The sequence below is a fragment of the Gekko japonicus genome, unplaced genomic scaffold (assembly GCF_001447785.1).
Source record: "Gekko japonicus isolate JY-2015 unplaced genomic scaffold, Gekko_japonicus_V1.1 scaffold568, whole genome shotgun sequence".
In the NCBI taxonomy this organism is placed as follows: Eukaryota; Metazoa; Chordata; class Lepidosauria; order Squamata; family Gekkonidae; genus Gekko; species Gekko japonicus.
The window spans coordinates 209,042-230,705 of NW_015169190.1; the positions used below are offsets into that span (position 1 = coordinate 209,042).

General features: G+C 45.8%; 1 protein-coding gene across 1 annotated transcript in view; it reads left to right on the forward strand.

Annotated features, from left to right (window-relative positions):
* FAT3 (FAT atypical cadherin 3) overlaps positions 1 to 21,664 on the forward strand; it is a gene marked incomplete at its 5' end in the record, with an annotated part of 357,302 nt that overhangs the window by 203,695 nt on the left and 131,943 nt on the right. The window contains one exon of the mRNA XM_015416224.1: positions 3,934 to 4,073. Coding sequence (XP_015271710.1) covers positions 3,934 to 4,073 — 140 coding nt within the window. The remainder of the gene's footprint in view (positions 1 to 3,933; positions 4,074 to 21,664) is intronic.

The window sequence follows — 21,664 nt, forward strand, 5'->3', positions numbered from 1 at the left end:
GAGAAAGCCCTGGCTCTGGTCGAGGACAGGCAGACGTCTCTTGGGCCAGGGATCACCAATAAATTCTGATCTCCCGAGCGTAACACATTTCTGGGGGTGGAGCCAGGTGATAGCTTTTGCCCAGCACACCTTCTGATAGGCCACTGGTGGTCTGATTGACTGTACAGATTAAAGTACCCCTCCTCTCTCCTGTTCTTGGACTTCCTTTGTGTGTTTGTGTACAGCTCCAGCTCCTACAGGAGCCATCTTGTGGCTGTGCCCACCACCACCCCGTGTCAGAATTCCAAAGGTTAATCCAGAAAAACACACACTAAACAAATGGAAAACGGTGTAGTGATTGTGCTTAAGAAGTTGTTTAACAACAGTTATATACTCATAATACAAAACGTACTTACACCATTCATCAGACTCTGGGCTCCCCGCCTCCCCACCTCCTGTTCTAATACTCATTTTATGGACAAAAGAAGGAGCATTTGGAAGTCCTGTATCATAATATCTTTCCATTCTAATTCCTTTTGACTTACAAGCGCAACGTTTTCTTAGAAGTGTGATGTGAGTCTGATTTTCTGATTGCTCATTAAGATGGCTACAAAGTAAGGAATATAATAGTCTCTCTCCCCCATGGGTTATCAGTAAAAAACATTCCTTTAAAAAAATATCTGCCTGTCCCAAGGCGAGCCTCATTTCATCGCAAATTTCTGCATTAAAAGATCTGCAACTCTTGTCTCCAAAAAGATTCTCCCCCCCCTCGAGTGGATTGAGAGATGGTCTATTTTTTTTTTTATCCTGTTGAAAGGAAAGGAAGAGTTTGGCTTCAAACAAATAATGAAAAGCATATAATCCAATAGAAATGTTTTAATACCTTGGTATCTTCAGAATTTTAATTAAATGTCAAGAACAATTATGTATTCGCTTACAATTAAATGGTGTTCAGTGTATAGCACAGCTGAGGCGAGAGAAGTCATTTAGGCATGCATAGAAGGGTGTGGGGAATAGAATAGATGTGCTTTTGGCAAGACGTCACATGAGCATAAGGTTCTCAGTGCAGCATTCAGTTATGGGGAAAGGAAGATACAGGGGGAGAATTATGCTAGGTACTAAGGAGCATCTTCCTAGGATAAGAGTGAGGCCGTGGTTTCGTGTTAGAACATCTGCTTCTCATTCCTCGAACTCCACATTCAAACCCTAGCATCTCAACTGAATAAAGATAAGCAGCGGCTGTGAAGGATTCCCTCCCAAGAGCCAGGAGAGTTGCTTCCAGTTCAGATAGAGAGTCCTAGGCTACAGGAAGCAGGGGTCTGACTCAGCATCAGGAGTTCCCTTCTGTATTTCCTTAACTACACCCCTCTTATCTGGCTTCTTAGCAGATTTCTGCCCCCTTGGTCCTGAGTAGTGAAAAAGGAGAAGCTCAATTTCTCTTCTTAAATTTCAGTAGCATTCTTGGGTGGCCTTCACAGGAACAGTGAACTCTTGTTACTCTGAGCCTTCTGGAAACACCCAAACATGATGAACCAATAGCACCAATCACGCTTAGAATTAAAGATTATAAAAATGTTGTTTCAGTTTTGAAAGGTCTTGTGGTTCTTGCTGTATCTTCAATATATTCTGAGTTGAGCATGCATGCCAGACCTAACTAGTACTTGTGTATGTAACAGGATAGTCTGTCTGTAGTAGCGGAAAAGAGCAAGGGTCCAGTAGCGTCTTAGAAACTAACAAAATTGTGGCAGGGTATGAGCTTTTGTGAGTCACTCCTCACTTCTTCAGATACAACTAGCTATATCAGAAGTAAGCAGTGACTCATGAAAACTCATACCCTGCCACAATTGTTTTTAGTCTTTAAGGTGCTACTGGACTCTTGTGTATATAAAAGGACCTCGAAACTTCCCCTGTCCATGCAGGCTTCTCTGAGCTTCTCAAGACTAGTCCACATATGACAAAGCCCTTGTGTTTGTTGGGAAGCAACACCAGGATTTTGTATCAGAAGCATGATGGTAGTTTTGCACCTCCTAGATGCATGCCGGCTCTTTTCTACATTCCAATTGCAGAGTTTCCCACTGTATAAATTTGAAAGAAAAGCAGACAAAATGAAATACTTGTTCATTTTGAACAGTTAGTGTTGCCAAGTCCCTTACCTTTGCCAGTGGGGGGCTTGGGGGAGGGTGTTTCGGGAGATGGGGGGATGTCTTGCGACATCCCCAATGTGATGCCGTCACCCGGAAGTGACGTCATCGCACCAGAAACATCGTGTGGGGATGCTCTGATATTTGGGCAAAACTCTGTGGGTTTTTTGCCCTCAAAACCATAGAGTTTGCCGAAATACCAAAAGCGTCCCCCACGTGACATTTCTGATGTGATGACATCACTCCCATGTGATGTCTTCACATCAGGGATGGTACTTCCGGTAAAACCCAAATGTCCAAATGTCCCAAAATGTCATTTGGAGGTGGGATTGCCCCCCCCCCCATCCAGCCAGCTGGCCAGCAGCAGGGAAACGTGCTCCAAATCGAGGGATCCCTCTCCTGGACCGGAGGGCTGGGATCCCTATGAGCAGTTGTATTTCTTAATATATTGACTGGTTCTGTGCAGTAATTCTGTATGTACATAAGTACTATCAAGTTGCAACTGACTTATGGAGACCTCATCAAGGGGCTTTCAAGGCCGTTGAGAAGTGGGCGTGGCTTGCCATTGCCTTCCTCTGCAGTATCTTCCTTTGGTGGTCTCCCATCTAAGTATTGAGCCTGCTTAGCTTCTGAGACCTGTCAAGATTGGGTTATACCATGCTGCCTTCCCTCTGTAGCCCCAAGTTATTACTTTCTCAGTCCATATGGCAAGATTCACAAAATCGGTACTGTCACATCGATGTAGGAGTATTTAATTTAGCCAAGGTGCGAAATAACATCAGGAAGCTTGGGTCCAAATATTTTTTTGAAATAGAATCCAGAGGATAATTTCCCAGTGATTGGTCTCAAGTCCTTCCTAAGAGGCTTGTAATTGGAGCCTCGTTGCCCAGTATCTCTGACTAGCGAAATGCAGGTTATTATATAACAGGTGATATGTGAGTCAGGAGAGCTTCCATACAGCAAGGATTGCTAGGCAGGTCCAGTGCATTCTGGGCACAGAAATGCAGGGCAAATAAATAGACACAATGCATGACATGTGGTGTCCTTGTTAGTGCAGGCAGGAAGACAGGTTTCATCCTCCCCACAGCAGCATAGAGTTCAGCAACCATTTCCTTACATGGAAAGAATGAAGCATGGCACTTGAAGGACCACAACAAAGGGAGGGATAACCCAGCTTTGTGCCCACACAGTGAAACCAGCTGGTATTTGCATGGCCCCTCCCCCTCATCTGCATAGCCCTGTCCGAGTTTTGTTCATGGTCACACTACAGTGTGACAGAACCTTGGGGACTGGCCTATGCAGTTATCCTCAGACCAGATAGGTGAGTCCCCCTTTTAGTCCCCTCCCTTAACTGAAGTACTCACATTGGTTTGAAAGCTGTGCCAGCAGCCCTTGGTGGTGGCTATTGAGTTCTGAGGAACTGTCACATAAACAATACGCAAATCTTGCTCCCAAATGAATTTCTCATAAAGAAGAAAAGTCCTTGTTCACGCTAACAAGAGGATAAGTCGGTACAGGTTAATAGCTTCATAAAGCCCTTTTAAGGAATCAATTATGCCTTGCCTGGACGCTTTTGTCTGTCGTATAAGTTGTTTCTCTTTCCCCACCTTTATGACATCTGTTTTACAACATACAAACGGTGCCTGAAAAGAAAAATTAACTCCCAACAAAGATTGCTAAATGTGCAGTGCTTGTTACATGCAGCGCTTCTCTGTAAATTACCATACCTTGGCCTGTACTCATCGTCGGGTTGTTTGTATTTTTAAGGAAAACATTCCAGGAATGTAACTGTACCTTTTGTTGTAACAACTAGGCGGGAACTTTGATAGCTCTTTTGACGCGGATAAAGGCGTCGGGACCATTGTCATCGCCAAGCCATTGGATGCGGAGCAGAGATCAGTATACAACATGACTGTGGAGGTCACCGATGGAACAAATGTGGCAAGCACTCAGGTAGGATAATATTACTTCCCCACTCCAAACACATTGGCATTTGTGTGGGAGTTGTGAATTATATTGTCTGCGTTGAATCCAGAGTTCTCTTCAAGGGTCTCAGGCCGTTCATATATTACAGGGCTTTCGAGGTGTAAACATAACAGTGGTAATTATCAGATTCTGAACTGAGGCTTATTAATGTGCAAAAGCAGAACTGCCACCATGCCTTAGGAAATTACTTTGTGCAATGGTGAAGGGGTCCTGAGAGCCAAGAGTATCTGCCCATCAGGTATGCAAACACAGGGAGAAAAGACAAGACCGCCCAAAAGGTCCACAGGTCAGATCATTGCTCTATCTAGCTCAGGACTGTCTGCTCTGACCAGCAGTGACTCTCCAAGAGGCCAAAAAAAACCACACAACTATTCCCAGCCTCTGCTACCTGAGATCACACTGATTGATATGCTCCTGGAACTTACAGTAGACCTGGTAGAAACTTCAACACAAACATATTCATATTCATCAGGCAAAAGCTTCCGCAAACTCCCTTGGTTACACACTTGATTGGATCACTGTGATTATCATTGTCACGGTTTATCTACAGGAGCTTTTCGCCTGCACAGTAGCCGCGTTTGCAGCTGCTTTTGCCCACTGTGCAAATTAAATGTTGATGGACAGGAAAGAGGCACATACCCTCGGGGTCATGGTTGGGTCATCAAAGTGACCAATTTGTGCGGAAAGCATGGAATCATCTGCAGTTCATCCCTTCTTTGCACCTGTGCAGGCAGATGCCTCCTTTACGCGTCCTGCCTCAGCTAGATTCCATTACTTGTATTTTGTGGCTGTGCAATCAACAGCATGTATTTGAGAAATGTTTGGAAGAACCAATTGAAAGATTAGCTAGGTTCATGGGCAGACACCAATGGCACGGAGGGAAACTAAGTAGTAAGTCTCAAAGCAAAGTTCTCACAGATTTTTTTCCTTGTTACTTTAACAATTGAAGGTGGCAATAGACAGGTGACAGTTGTCAGAAAGCTCTTGAATTGTATGAGAAAACAGTATAATTGTACAAAACAGACACCTCTGAATTCCATCACTCATATCCCTCTTTTCCCCCCACTGAACAATCATTCTCTGATCATGACTGGGGTGCAGTATGGGAGCTGAACCAACAGGGCCTTGGACATCCTTGCTTGCAGTGCTTTCCAGACTATTCATGAAGTGAATTAGCATTTTTCAATGTGAAGATCAGTATTAGCGTAAGAACTTCCATATCTCAAATATCATGAATCCCTCATCTTAGACACCATTCTTCTGAGGAGTCCAGAGTGGCACACATGGATGGGGTGATCTCATTCCACCACCACCCCTCCCCATTACAGTCCTGTGAGGAAGGTGAAGCTAATGGCTGGCTGAAAGGTACCCAGTGATCTCCATGAGCTGAACATTCAATAGACAAAATGCAATATTTCTTTGTGGCGTTGTCAGTTTCCTCTGTTAGACTCCTTTCATCAGCCATGAGGAATAGTTGTGTGTGGGCAGGAAAGAGCAGGATGTGGAAGGCAGTGCACCCTTCTCTCCTGTTCCCAGCTGCTGTTGCTGAAGCCATCACAGCAAAGGAAGGCAGGAGCCAGGCCCCTTTCCATCATGTTGGACTTTATGTTTGTTGTTGTTCAGTTGCACAGTCGAGTCCGACTCTTCGCGACCCCATGGACCACATCACGCCAGGCCCTCCTGTCTTCCGTCGTGCTCCAGAGTTTGCTTAATTTCCTGTTAATTTCATGTTAATTTTATGTAGTGATGACCATAGGCATAGACAGCGTTGAAAGGGGATTAGCTGGATTGACAGAGGATAAGCGTATCGATGGCTACTAACCATGGCGACTGAGGGGAACCTTCACGTTCAGAGCTCATAGAATCATAGAGTTGGAAGGGGCCATACAGACCATCTAGTCAAACCCCCTGCCCAATGCAGGACCAGCCTAAAGCATCTCTGACAAAGATGTCTGACAGAGGGGCTCAGACATCCAGCCTCTTCTTGAAATACTAACCCTCTGAATCCCACAGCTGGGAGGCAACATAAAAGGAAGGCCTCGGCTTCTATGCCCTGTTGTCGGCCCTCCAGGGGAACTGGTTGGCCACAGTGTGAGACAGGAGGCTGGACTAGATGAACCATTAGCCTGATCCAGCAGGGCTCTTCTTACATCCTTCTTACATTTTCACCATGATTATCGCTATTGCGGGGGTGTTTTAGGTTTGCAGACTCCTTTCCCAAGTCATATTTTTAATTGTTATTGGATTATAAGTGCCAAAGCAACATTCCCCACGACCACCCCGCTTAATAGCTGCAGTTAGCTCCTGTGGGAAAATACTTGCATTCAGACACCTTAACAGAAGAGATTTGGAGAGATGTTTTAAATAAGGGAAGAGGCTTGGGAGGAAACGGTTAAAGCCTCTCTTTCCTCTTCCCTGATATTCAGAGCAGCTGCCTGGGACTACAAACTGACATGTTAAAAAAATGCAGAAGACACAAGGCGTCAGAGCTTTCACTTTGTAGTCTGGATTTGCCCTGAGTCGGGAATGAAGTTCTCCCAGTCAGAGTCTAACCCCAGCCGCTGCAACCGCAATGGAGAGCACCGCTCATAAGTCGCATGATCCCGTTGCCTCTTTCTAATGCAGAAGCGCTGCCTGTCTTTCCCAGCCCCTCTCTGTATGATATCAAACATTTCCCAGACATGATGAAGTGTGAACCTCTATCCATTTTTACTGTGTTCACCTTTCCCCCCTTACTGTAGCAGTAAAGGAATCCATTTTGTCTTTCTGAAACGTTTTTTCAAAAGGCCATATGCTACGATGATGCGCCGTCCTAAGGAAGTATCAATAACAGATCTCCTGATGATCTTTAAATGTCTCATTCTCCATCTCAGCAGGATCAAGCTTCCCCCTCTTTTTTGCCTGTGATTCATAAAAGCACCTGCAGTTGTGATGACAGTTGCCAAAAAAAAAAAAAGAAGTGATAATTTCGAAAGAGGTGGGTGGCGGTATGAAATCATCCAAAGAGTCCGTTGGCTTCCTTGAAAAGCCCTAAATTCCCCCTCCTGAAACACAGCTCAGTTTTACCACCAAACAGCTGAGCCTCCAACCCTCAAATTAAGCAGCATTTCATTCGGTTCCAGAGCACCTGCTTGTCCTTTAATTTATTTCTTTTTTTATCCTCCATTGTGTCCACTAGGCCGTTGGAGGTGGTAAAAGACACAGTGAAACCACCAGAGATATTTCGTTTCAGTGAGGGGATCAGAAGGGTGGATCTGCTGAACAGCTTTAGTCTCTTCGACAATAACCCCATTACCCCTTTTATTGCAAGGTGTTTTTCCACTTCCCTACCAGCCACCAGGGGTTCCTTTCCACCGACATATTGTGCATCGATACCTTAGCAGAGGGAATCAAACAGCAATGGTGTAAACTTCACACAGGGCTTATGTTACTGATTTGCCTGCTTTGGTAGCAACCCACTGTATAAGCTTAAGAAACGTTTGGAGACACTATACCTCCCCCCTACCCTTTAAATACGGGGGGGGGGTTGGTGGGAGAGATGTCAAGCAAAACAACAACAACACGAGTTCTGAAGCGAATACTTTGAAAGATTAAGTTTGTATTAATCAGCTGTCCTGGGCCTTCATGCTCTGTTGTGGCCAGGCAGCCGCCACCGACGCTTCAACGCCAACAAAGATCCATCTTCATGCGGCTTTGCCGGGGCTCCAGGCGGGACGATGGCGGTGGCAGGGAGAATGTTGATTTACTTGATTTATCGTCGGAGTGCGAATATGAAGGTACCTGTCAGATTGATTAACTTCAACAAAGACTGAGCCAGGAGGACCCAGCCAGCAAGGGGGCGGCGTGTGTTTTTGTCTCTGTTCAATTCATCAGTGCTCGAGGCCACGCGGTAATTTACGGAAGGCTGGATTTGTACATGCCTTTTTTTATAATTGCCTCAGGATGTTTGGCTTTAACTTTCTTTCCCCCAGAAATGCTGGGTAAAGGGGCAGCTTTTTCCTTTTGTACGAATGTGACAAAAAGCTGGTTCGCGCAACGAAAAATTCGGCTCTTATTGCACACCTACGGTGGTTTGCACATCCAGTGTAAAACTTGCATGCGGCACAGTGTGAGTCAGGTAGTTCAACTGTGCGTTGACTCATCTCCACATTGCAGGTTCGGGCTAGTGCGGATATATGACCATTTGGGATGAAGACTGTGAATGTACGCTATGTATTAGAAGTGCTGCTAAAACGAGAGCAGATAATTAAAACTAGGAAACCTCTTCTTGATAATAATCAGGATTTTCTTTCCAGTGGTCATGATTTAATATCGCTGATTCAAGGATTTTGCAAGTTGTATATGCTGGGGGAAGGTTTATACACCACACAAAATAAATTTTGCCCTGGGATCTGTCACTTCAAGCTGCAGTGGATGGCCACATATTTGAATGCTTATTTTAAAAAAACAACACCTCTGTAAGCAGAAAACTAGTTAGTTATGAATTCTGTCTGTCCTTTCCCTGGGATGCTATTTTTCTATGTTTTCTATGTTTCCCCCCCTTGGGGGCGCATTTAAACTTACAAACATTTACTTGCAGCCTTAAGTGGTAATTCCAGAAACAAGCTTTACCACTTGATTCTGGTGAAGGTAGTCTAAGGTCACGAAGATCCTAGCTGATTTTGCTTGCTGGGCATCTGTGTGTCTACTAGAGTTGCACAGACAACACAGTGTTGCATGTACACAGCTTGGGCTTGCCTATAATGGAATATTCTGAGGGTAGCCGTATTGGTCTGCAGTAGAACATAAGAGAACATAACAACATAAGAGAACATAAGAGATTTTAGAGGCCGACGAGACTTTCAGGGTATGATTTTTCAAGAGCCGAAAGCTCCTACCTAAAGGGATCTCTGACAAAGGGAGCTTTAACTCTGGAAACCTCAGACACTGAAGATCTTGTTGGTCACTAAGGTGCTCCTGGACTGAAATCTGGAAAATTTTTAGAGGATTTTTTTAGAGGCCTCCTTGCTGTATGTCATCCATCCAGCCCATGCCATGGGTTATCCATGCAAACCTATACTGTGACACCTATGCCGATCTCCCAGTAGTTTGGACCAAGGGAATTGCTGGATCTGCGTTGATTGCACAGTCGACATCAGGGAAAACTGTACACTACCCATTTGTCCAGCAATCTTCCCCCCAGTACTTACTTACTTACTTACTTATCAACTTTATATCCCTCTCCCCTGAATGGGACTTGAGGTGGCTAACAATATAGAAATACACTAGATAAAACAATACCAAAAATAAAATTTTAAATAAATTTTAAAATATAAAACGATTAAAAATCTTCCACTGTTAATATCTACCAACTAACAAGCAGGGTAGGATGCATGGGTTTCTGGAGACCCCGCTGGAGCATAATTCATCAGCTGTGTGGCGGATCAAAGTCACCCAAAGGCCTCTCATAAAATAGCAGTCTTGCACACCCTGCGGCAGGAGCTGCGGTGGCTCAAGTGGTTAAGACGCTGAACTGCAGGCTGTGGAAGGTCAGTAGTTCAGCAGTTCGAGACCCGGGTGCCACATGATGGAATGAGCTCCCGTCTCTAGTTCCAGCTCCTGCCAACCTAGCAGTTCGAAAGCAAGAAATTGCAAGTAGATAAATAGGGACCACTTCGGTGGGAAGGTAACAGCGTTCCGCGCGCCTTGGTGTTTAGTCATGCCGGCCACATGACCACGGAAACGTCTTCGGACAGCGCTGGCTCTTCGGCTTTGAAACGGAAATGAGCACCGCAACCCTAGAGTCGGATTCGACTGGCTTTCGAGCAAGGGAACCTTTACCTTTACTTACACCCTGCGGAACCTAAGGAGGTCCCACAAGGCACACACCCCTTCAGACAGCTGGTTCCACAGGACAGAAGCCACGAATAAGAAGGCCCTCGCCCTTGTTGACACCAGGTGGGCAATTCGTGGACCAGGGCCCTTCAGTAAATTCCGAGGTGATGATCGGAGAAAACTGGGAAGATCATGCCAGGAGAGGTGATCCCAAAGGTATGAGGGTCATGTGCGTTGATCTAACTTTACCAAACATAGGAGGATCCTGTGCTGACAGTCACACACATAAAGGGTATTCCTCACCTAATGTCGGTTGGGTAGAAAAGATCAATAGCTCGAAAGGGCTGGTGTGCCAGTGGACGGGATATCAGAATAGAGTGAAGCTGGGCCATGGTTACTGCGGAAATAAGCTGGCAAGATTATTGGATATGCAAGAGAGGAGGGTGAACAGGAATCTGAGAGCTGGTATGGTATCCAAGATTTACAGCCTGGGCTCTTGAAGAAGCACAACGACAGGTAGTTTTTTAATGGGGAATTATATGCGACGGTGAATTTTCAGTGCAATTCTAAGCCCTTCTAAGTCTGTTGGTGTAACTAAGTCCACTTTGGTGGACTCTGAAAGGTACAACTCTGGGACCCATCAAAATCTTATAGTACAAATAATACCTATATGCTTTTCAGATAACTGTCCAGAATATGCAGTACCGGTATTCAAGATGGCGGAAGTGGCTGTGCAAATAAATTGAAAGATTTTACCTGCATCAGCGGATAACCCTTAATTATAGGTCAGGGGGGTTGTTTGTTTTTTCCCTTTTTTGTTTTGCTTTGCATACTTGCACCTTAGTAATTTTTTCATTTCTACCATGTAAGACCTTTTTTCTCCCCCAAAGCAGGCAGAAGGGGTTAAACGATGAGAAACAGCTTGTTTCCTTGCTGTTTATTTCTTCCTTTGCTTTGACCTTACTGGGTGTAACATTGTTTTTATACCAGTGTCTTCTTCAAGTATAATCCTCTTTAAAGTTCTGCCTGAGCATTCTGCTGATTTCCCAAGCCTGATGCTGACTGTCTTCATCCTTTGAAGAAAGCCTATGAAAGCTCTTGCCCTGTAAATAAATCCAGAGGAGTAGCTGTGCTAGTCGGTTGCAGCAAAATTAAACAGGATTCCAGTGGGACTTTAAAGACCACGGCATTTATTCTGACAGAAGTTTTTGTCTGATCCATGTACCATCAGTGCGTCTGATGAAGTGAGGCCGGACTCATAAAAGCTTATGCTGATATATGGCCCCGGTCACACGGGCCAGATAACGCGGGGGTGAGGCGTGGCTGTTTGCCCCGGGGCAAAATAAAGCGCGTTAGCCCGATCACACGGTCTCCCGAGTCTTCGCACTGTGGCAGGAAGCTCGCGATCACACGGCGATGCTGGAGCTGGCAAAGAAGCCGCGCGGCAAGCGTTCTGTGTTTGTGCACATGCGCTGATCCATGAAGCAGCACTGCTTCCAGTTTAGTGTTTGTGCACATGCGCTTAGGAAAACTATCTGGTTTGTGACAGGACTCAGACTCCACGGGATACTAGCGCTCCCACGATCAGACGCCCGCCCCTGCTGCGCGTTTTCCTTATACTATTGCACTTTCTGAGGTATTTTTTTACTGTGCATCTTCGGTGGGATGCCACGGGTTGGCTACGAGTGCGCTACGCTTCCCAGATGTGGTGTGATCGCGCACCAAAAATCCGCCTACCATTCATGCCTTTAGCGTGGCAAATCCTCCATGTGAACGGGGCCTATATTGATTATTCTTTGAAATGCCTCAAGACTTCTGTTTAATTGCCTTGTAAGTAAAAAGGTGTGACTGGATTTTCTAAATATCATTTTCTCTAAAGACTAACAGGGGCAAGCATTCCAATGATTACTATTCACTATTCGAGTACAGTCAGTGTAAGAATCATTCAAACTCCAGTGGCCCCAGGTCAGTTAAGTTGATTCCTGCTTGGGCTATAAACTACAGATGTTAGTCATGGACATCTTCCTCGTTCTCTACAGAGTGAAAACCTTTTTTTTCTGTTTGCAAATAAATCTTTAGACTGTCCATGCTAGGTTTAACCACAATCCTTCATTCACGGTTGACAAAATGAGATAACTTATTTACCCAAAGAGAAGGAACTGGCTACTTCTGTGAAAATTAAGGCTGCTAGAGACAGACAGACTCCATAGAATCTGATTGGGGAAACAGTATAAAATCAACTCAATCCATTTCACAATTTCTGAAAGATTAATCATAACAGGAATGAGGTACAGAATGGAGCCCTTGGAGCCGCTAGACTTGCCCAAGAGTCTTTATGTTGGGACACAGGGTGATGACATCATGGCGGTGACCGTGTTCTGGAAATCACAGACTTCTGTGTTGCAAGCTTTGCACTGCCAGTTTGGATCTTTATTCTACAAAATGGATATGTATTACAAAGAGAATAATAAAGCAAGAATTTTCTGCATTTATACAGCAGTTCTTTAAAAATGAATATCTTATGTAGGGCTGCTAACTCCAGGTTGGAAAATCCCTGAAGATTTTGGGGTGGAGACTGAAGAGAGAACCAGGTTTAGAGGGGGGGGGTCCTCGGTGGGGTATCACACTATAGAGTCCACCTCCCAAAACAGCCATTTTCTCCAGAGGAACTGATCTCTGTCACCTGGAAACCAGTTGTAATTCCAGGAGAACTCCAGACCCCACCTGGACATTGGCAACCCTAATGCCATGTTTGTACCATAATGAAGACTGTACCAAATAGAGAGCCAGTTTCGTGTAGTGGTTAGGAGTGTGGACTCTAATCTGGGAGGAGAAGAAGAAGAAGAGATTGGATTTATCCCCCGCCCTTCACTACCCAAAGGTGTCTCAGAGCAGCTTACAAACTCCTTTCCCTTCCCCTCCCCACAACAGGCACCCTGTGAGGTAGTTGGGGCTGAGAGAGCTCTTGACAGAAACTGCTCTTTTTCAAGAACACCTCTGACAGAACTATGGCTTTCCCAAGGTCATCCAGCCAGGTGCAAGTGGAGGAGTGGGGAATCAAACCCGGTTCTCCCAGATTAGAGTCTTAACCACTACAATAAACTGGTTTGATCCCCCACTCCTCCACATACAGCTGCTGTCGTGACCTTGGGTCAGTCGTGGCTCTTCCAGAGCTGTTCTCTCAAGAGCAGTCCTCGAAAGAGCTCTCTCAGCCCCACCTACCTCACAGGGTGTTTGTTGTGGGGAGGAGAAGGGAAAAGAGACTGTAAGCCCCTCTGAGACTCCTTTGGGTAGTGAAGGGCGGGGTATAAATCCAATCTCCTCCTCCTCCTCTTCTTCTTCTTCTTCTCCTTCTTCCTGGTAACAAATCATAAATCAGTAGGCCTCCCCTCTCCTACTTTCAAAATGAACCTGCATACTTAAAAGATCGTATTCCTACACCATGGCCTGACCAAGAAATTAGCCAAGAGAATTATTTTAACTTCAGAGGTTCAGTAAAACAGTTCTTGGTACTCAGCCACATTGAATTACAATGTCTTTGGGCCCAAACCAAAGGTATTTTTGATGGGCAACATTGGGACCAGCTCTGGATTTTTATTATTTTTTTATCTGCTTTGATTTAATTGTATTCCTTCAGGTCTTTTTCAGTTGCAGGGATTTTCTCCCCCCCCTCCCTTTCTCTGGGGGCAACGTCTTTTGCAAGTGTTACTTTGCCTAATTTATAAGCTTGAAGGACTCAAAGAGCCTTTATTTCAGGCTGCTTTAACTGTGGGAAATAGGAAGTGAGCAGTGAGAAGGGAATCTTTTATACTGAGGCGGCACCTCCGGACTGTAAATAAGGCCTCTTCGGCTATTTCTCAGAAACACCAGATGAGGTGGGAAAACTGGGTCTTGAACTGTACTACTTGTGACTGCAGGTTCCCATTGGGCCTCCGCCTAGGGTTGGAGCCAGTGGAAATTTCCACCAATGGAATGGGGTGTGATTTTCGCCAGTTTCCCTGGCCACCTGTAGTCCTTCCCCCTCACGCTATTCCTGAGTTTCCCCTTTTTCCCAGGATCAGCATTTCAGGGGGCATTTGGGACAACTGGAGGAGAGAGAGGAAGCCAGGAAGTCCTGTTCCTCTCACGGAAATCCCTTCCATCAGTAGAGGTTTTCCATAGATAACTAGCATGTTAGATTGATGGCTCTCAGCATAGATCTGGGGTCACTGGGGGACGGGGGGGTGGGAGGTAGCTGTGGATTTCCTGCATTGTGCAGGGGGTTGGACTAGATGACGCTTGGGGTCCCTTCCAGCTCTGTGTCTCGTCCAGAACTCTTCTCTCTGACTTCAGGTTTCCTGTGTGCAAGACTTCTTTTTTTTTTTTTAATAGCGTTTCATTCGGTCCTGTGAGTCCATACCTGCTGTCTTAACTCTTGGCATCCAAATTCAGCATGCCTCAAAAAGGGAAAGGGGCAGTGGGTGGAAGGCGCGTGCATACAATGTAGAATTATACTTCTGGAGTCGAACCCACAGTACATCCTTAACGTGGGAGGTGTCGGGCATTCAACTTGTGTACCACTGCCCAGCTCTGGCCAAATGAGACTCCTGCAAGGAGACCCAGACAGATTGGGCACAGAAACGTCTTTGCAGCAACAGGACAGAACTAATGACGGATTCTGCATTGGCTTTTCCCTCCGTTGTTTGACCAAACCTGCCTTGGAACAGAAATTCCCCTCTGCATTGCATGCTGCTTTCACTTCCTTGGATCATCAGATTTTATGGTACCTTCTGCATAGATTTATGCAGGCCTTTCTTGTAGAAAAAGCCCAGCAGGAACTCATTAGCATAATAGGCCATACCCAACAGCAGGAACTCATTAGCATATCAGGCCACACCCTGACAGCACAGCTCATTCACATATTAGGCCACACACCCATGTTACCAGTGGTCATCCAGCCACACCTACCTTTTCCTTCTTATTCTCTTTATCTTGTTTGTTGTCAAAACCCAGGGCTTTTTGCATGTTAGGCCACACACCCCTAATTGTAGCCAATCCTAATGAGTTTCTGCTGTTGGGTGTGGCCTATTATGCTAATGAGTTCCTGCTGGGCGTGGCCAACTTGGGAGCCAGCCGGAACTCCGTTCCTGTGCGTTCCTCCCCAAAAATAGCCCTGGATTTATGGCCGTTCAGGGGTGACTTTGCAGTCAGTATGGCGTTGCCTCGGGGTATTTGAATGTGGTTCTGAGCTGCATTTTTTCCTCCCAGTTGAGAAAATGTGAAGCGAATGCAGAATCGCCCAATCATATGATGATTGCCCAAAGCAACTAGATCAGGATTACTCGCGAGTCCAAGTGACAAGATAACTCTGTTGCTGTTGCTGGTTAATTGGTTCCCCGCTGTGTGAGACAGGATGCCGGACTAGATGGGCCACTGGTCTGATCCAGCAGAGCTCCTGTTACATTCTTATGCTCCTTCTATTCTGCGTTAAACTTTACCACCCCCAAGTTGGCCTGCCACACTTAAGATGGCTTCGGCCTTGCCATCTCCACCCAGCCAAAGCTGAAACTAGGCTTCCCGAGAGAGAGAGATTGTCCTCCAAGTATTATGGATTTTATGCCACCTTCAATCCCAGACACCTTGTCATTGCATAGAGCAGATCTCATGTTCCTCCAGTGTGTTTTGATAGATGAGGCTGTACTGTGTGGGCTAGCCTTGCATAAACTGCATTAAGGAGGAATTCTGCAACACAAAGTAATTTTCAGAGCACATCGGTATTTGGCAGAACACAAGTATTCATTTTCCCCCTGACATTTTCTCAAACATCTGCGTGCAAGAACAGAACGGTGGTGCATTACTGAAAAGTTCAGCTGTATTGCAGCAGCACAACTGTCTACTCATCAACAGCCCCTGTGCTTCCCAATCCCACGATCAACAAACAACCATCTGCAACTTTTGTGGTACTACACTAAGCAAAGTTTTGAACCCTTCCTGTAGCCTAAAAGGCCCTTACCTGGATGACTTAACATGGATGGCCCGGGCAAGACCAGTCTTGTCAGATCTCAGAAGCTAAGCAGAGTCGGCCTTGGTTAGTATTCGGATGGGAGACCACCAAGGAATACCAGGGTTGCTGTGCAGAGTCAGGCAATGGCAGGCCTCCTGTGTTCATCTCTTACCTTGGAAACCCTGCAGGGTCGCCATAAGTAGGCTGCACATTGACCACCACCATAGCCTAAAGGAGACTTCCTTCCACAGAAGTGCCTCTTCTTCCAACGGAGGAAACATTTAAGTTGGAGGACGGCTGCAGGAAGTTCAAGGAAGGCTCTGTAAGAATGGAGGAAGGCTCCTTAAGCTGGAGGACGTTTGACCTGTTGTATAGGATTCTGCCCCTCAAGCCTGTCCAGGAATGGGAGGGAATCCTATACTTTTACAATACATTACACAACAACCCAGAGAGGTAGGCTACCCTCTCTGGATTTCAGAACAATATGCCACCAGAATCCCTTTTTAACTAGTCCCGGCTTTTAGGGGGGGGGGGGAGGAGAGAGATCCCGTAGGCAGGCAGGCGAAGAAGAGAAAGGTCTTTCCTTACCTACCAGCCGCACTAGTTCATTTTGGCCATTACAGGACAGGAATTAATATTCAGTGAATATGCGCTCTGTACTACAGTAGCGGCAGGGCCTTCCTGCTACCGTAGCAGAGAGCCCATACTTGCCAACTATTAATTGCACCAGCCTGCCAGCTTTCCTTCTCCTGTAGCGGCCAAGGCAAATGAGTACGACAGGAAAGGACACGGGCAGGGGGGGTTGTGGGGCGTGGGCCATGAGGGAGGGGGCACTGCCCCTAAATGCCCCACTGTGGCTACCGGCCGTCCAGGTGCAATAACAGGCAACAACAGGAAACCAAGAAAGCAAGAGCCGAACAGAACAAGGGACAGAGAGAGTCTCTCTCCCAAGGGATCAGACAATTAAACCCCAATCTAACCATGACCAGCCATGGCCATCAGCCAATCAGGAGTAGACAGGGGATGTGGCCATTTCTTAGTTGTCATGGGTACAACTGGGGATAGGCTGGAAGTTTGGAAACCACGCCTGCAGTCACATGGCCCCAAGCTCCAGCTTCTCCATTGCATGAGGACGCTGTGGAGTGGATACCACATGACCAGTCGCAACTGGGCTTGGATGCAAGCAGAAGTTTGTGGAAGGAAGGAAATTCCAGGCAGCAGCAGAGACTGAAAACCAGGCAAAGTAACAAGTTGCTCAGATAAGGAGCTGCAGGCCGTTCTGTTGAACCCATGCAGCAGTTTTATGCATTAACAAAACAACAAAAAGGATAATATAAATAGGGACCTGCTAGATCAGGCCCAGAGCTATCTTTTATAAACAACTATCTTGGTATAGCCTAGCCTGAGTAAGAAAGGAGCTTGCCCATCACAGTAGTCAGTGGTGGACTTATCTGCATTGCGTGCAGAAGATTCCAGGTCCATTCCATGGAAATCTGGAGTTAAAGGATCAAGCAGTGGTGACAGAAAGTGCCATCAAGTCACAGCTGCCTTGTGGCAACCCCAAAAAGTTTCCAAGGCCACAAGCAGAACTCTGAGAAGGTGGCACAGCTATATCATAAATAAATAAATAAATACGAGACAAGCAGAGGTGGCTTGCCATTGCCACCTCTGTGGAGCAACCTTGTACTTTCTTGGTGGTCTCCCATCCAAGTACTAACCAGGGCCGACCTTGCTTAGCTTCTAAGATCAGGCTAGCCCGGGCTGTCCAAGGCAAGGCTAGGATCCAAGAGACCCAGCTTCAAAGCACCACTCTGACAAGAAAGCTCATTGGGTGACCTTGGGCTCGACAACTGTCTCTCAGCCTGACCAATTTCACAGGGTAGTGGTTACGAAGATAAAATGAAGGCATGGGAAACTGTGTTGTGAGCTTCCGTGATCTGATGAGATCCTAAGAACATAAGGGAAGCCAATGTTGGATCAGGCCAGTGGCCCATCCAGTCCAACACTCTGTCACACAGTGGCCAAAAGATACCAGCAGCCATCAGGAGGTCCAGCAGTGGGGCCAGGACACTAGAAGCCCTCCCACTGTCACCCCACCCCCCAAGCACCAAGAATACAGAGCATCACTTGCCCCAGACTGAGAGTTCCTATCTATACCTTGTGGCTAATAGCCACTGATGGACCTCTGCTCCATATTGTTTATCCAATTCCCTCTTGAAGCCATCCATGCCTGTAGCCGTCGCCACCTCCTGCGGCAGTGAATTCCATGTGTTAATCACTCTTTGGGTGAAGAAGGACTTCCTTTTAGCTAGCCTGGGCCCCAGTCAGGCAGTAGATATGAAATACCTTTACCTGAGACCCTGGAGAACTACTGCCTCTGAAAGTAAACATTAGAGACCTTGATAGATGACCATAAGGCAGCTTCATGTGTAACCAATACACCCATTTTCGATGAATTTGTCTACTCTCCTTTTAAAGCCATCTAAGCTCGCAGCCGTCACCATGTCTTGTGGCAGCACATTTCATAATGACAGCTCCGGAGCACTTTACAAATGATTGGTATCGCTGAGCCCAGCGGCTCCCTCCTGGATGTGTTGCAGTCTATTGAAAGCGTTATTCCTCTTTCGAGACCTGGTGGTCCTGAGATGATGTGTGAAAAGGTGCTTATGTTTCCAACTGATAGTTTGCCTGATGGAGTGGTGATCCTGGATGGTATATTGCACTGCAGATTCTTGTAACCGTTTGGCAGCAAATGACACAAAGCGAATACAGGCTTGTTTTGTTTTCCCTTGTAGACCTATAATTAATCTTCTCAATCTGAGGGGGGGAGGCTTCCCCCCTTTCTTCTTTCCTGCAGGGCCATTTCCGTGGAATTAGCACTAAATTCCTGTAAAAATAGGAGCAGTAGGCCACTTAAAATTTTAAGGCCTTTTGCATCAGAGACTTGGGTCTATAAATGGAGAACAGAAAAAAATTATTTGGGGAGTATGTCGTTACAAAGGAAAATTAATAGACTCTCTAGACTGAGTATGGTGCGTGTTAGCTTCTATATGCGCAGTGGTGCTCATAAGTTCTTCCGTTCTTAAAGCAGCCTTCTGCACTGCCTAACAAGGTCCTTCCCTTGGGGAACTTCGGAAACAGTGTATTAGATCTTGTGGATCCGTTGTGCTAATGGCAGCATCTTCTTCTGATGGAAGGAAACTCCCTCTGGTACAAGAGGCTCCTTCCATTGGCTGGGGGGGAGACGACACCATTAAACCAGTAGGTACACAGACTGCAACTCAGAGTCCATTCCAATAAGAAAAGAGACTGCTTGAGTTAAAAATAGATGCGTTCTGATGTGTCCTGACCAGAATGGGCTGAGCGAGCCCAATCTGGTTGCATCTCAGAAGCAAAGTAGAGTCGGCCGTGGTTAGTGGTTAGATGGGGAGGGTCCATCAAGGAAGTCCAGGATTGCTCCACAGAGGCAGGTAATGGAAAACCACCTCTGTTCCTCTCTTGCCTTGAAAACCTGATGGGGTTGCCATAGGTCAGTGTGATTTGACGGCACTTTTCATCTCTACCGGTGTGCGTGGTTGCGAGTCTGGTAAATGTTTTATCGTTTCCATGGATCCAATCTGCTAGATGTTTTATGTATTAATATTAATAAAAATAATTGTTTATTTATTTACATTTTCTGTGGTCCCACTTTCTCACTGAGACTCAAGGTGGATCACACAGTGTAGAGTGACCTGGATAGCCCAGGGTAGGCCGATCTCATCAGATCATGGAAGCTAAGCAGGGTCAGTCATGGTTAGTATTAGGATGGGAGACCGTCAAGGAAGGCCAGGACTGCTATGCAGAGTCAGGCAATGGCAAACCGCCTCTGCATGTCTCCTGCCCATGGGGTTGCCATAAGTCAGTTGTGGCTTCAAAACCAAAATTCAATGTCATCAACAGGATGGGAAGTCCAATAAGTAGGCATTAAGTTGATATTCAGGATTTGTATCAATAAAGACGCGTAGAGCCTGTACAACCTGTTTACCCAAAGTAAAAATCAGATGAATGTATGCACCTCAAGCATCAGTGCGTCTTCAGAATGACTTTCCAGTTGTCTGGAAAAAAAGAACCTGTGTGTGTATGTGCGCGCGTGTCCGTATGCGCGCTAGGGCACTTAATGTGGCTGGCTAATAGATATATCAATTGGTTTGCTGTATTTTAATAATCGTTTTATTTACTAAATTATTTACGTTTCTGATCCAATAGGGATTAAATCTGGAATCTACCCCAGAATCCCCTATCTGTGTGAGTAGACACACAGTAAAGGAAGGCCCTTTGGATCTCAGACTAACTCTAGGTGAAACGAGTTGAAAATGGACACTGTTCTGTTTGTTTAGTCCTCTTTATATCAGAGTTTTAAGAGCTGTATATTGTAATTTCTCATGATACAGGTCTCTCCCCTCATATAGACACAACCTTATGCATAATGGTTAAACTAGGAGTATAACATACACACATGGACACACATCTAACTGCCTTATACTGAATCAGACCATTGGTCCATCAAGGTCCGTATGGACAGCAAGTCTCCAGAGCTTGAGTTAGATGTCTTTCCCATGACCTACTACTTGGTTTAAAAAAAAAAACACACAACCTGGAGATGTTGGGGATTGAATTTGGGGATTGAACCTTCTGCCTGCCAGGCAGACGCTCTACCACTGAGCCAAGTCCCTCTACCACTTCCCAAGTCTCCACTCAGCCATAAAGTTCAGTTGGCAACCTTGGGCTAGCTACATTCTCTTAGCCTAGCCTGTTTCACAGGATTGTTGCAAGGATGAAATGGGAAAGGGATAGCCATGTAAGCCACCCTGAGCTTCACGGAGAAAGGCCGAGATGAGAATGCATCAGACAGACTTGGGTAGGGGACCATTCCAGAGTATTACTATGGCAGAGGAGATAGAGGCATCGCCAAATTAACTGTGTCTTATCACTCCATGTAAGCCTACGTGAGGATCTTTCTGGACTGAAAGGTCAAGTAGACATCAAGTAAACAAGTGCGTCCAATGAGACTTCAGACACACAGATGTCCTGGAAAAGACATGTGTTTCTTACAGCATAGCAACCCAAATCCCTAAATGTGCACTTCACTCTCAGTGATTGTACAATTCAATATTTTGTTTGGGGAGGGGGTTTGGAGTAAGAGTACCCCAATGGGGATACAGATATTTATCACCATTAGCACAATGGATTGAACCGGATATCTATCCCTCAGCTGTACATTTGCCCCACCCCTCAACAAATCTGGGTACCACTTGCTTCCCTCCTTCACATTCCAGGGCCCCACCAAGTCCCACAAACTGACTCCTCCCCAAGGCAACTCCAACTTCCTAAACAACACATAACAGTCTTAGCTTACACAGAATTTTATTGCAACTGCCTTCAACTGTTCCCAGGAAGGGTCATTACAGGCAGTTGAAGGGGAGGGGGGGATTGTTTATGCATTTTCTGGTAAAGTATTCAACAAATGTCTTACTAACATCATGGAAAGCTAATGTTTCATGCCTCTCTGAGGGCAGGCTCTTTTCGTAAAACAGTGTTATAATAGCATATAAGTAAATCTTTTCCTCCATTAACAGCGCAGAGTGTGGGTGTGAGAGATTGGGCTCAAACAGAGCCCTGTAAACACGTTCTGGTATTCATCCTTCCTCCACACACATACACACACACAAACATACACAGATTTTAAAAGTGTGGGGAGGGTTTTTTATTACCTTCACCCTTC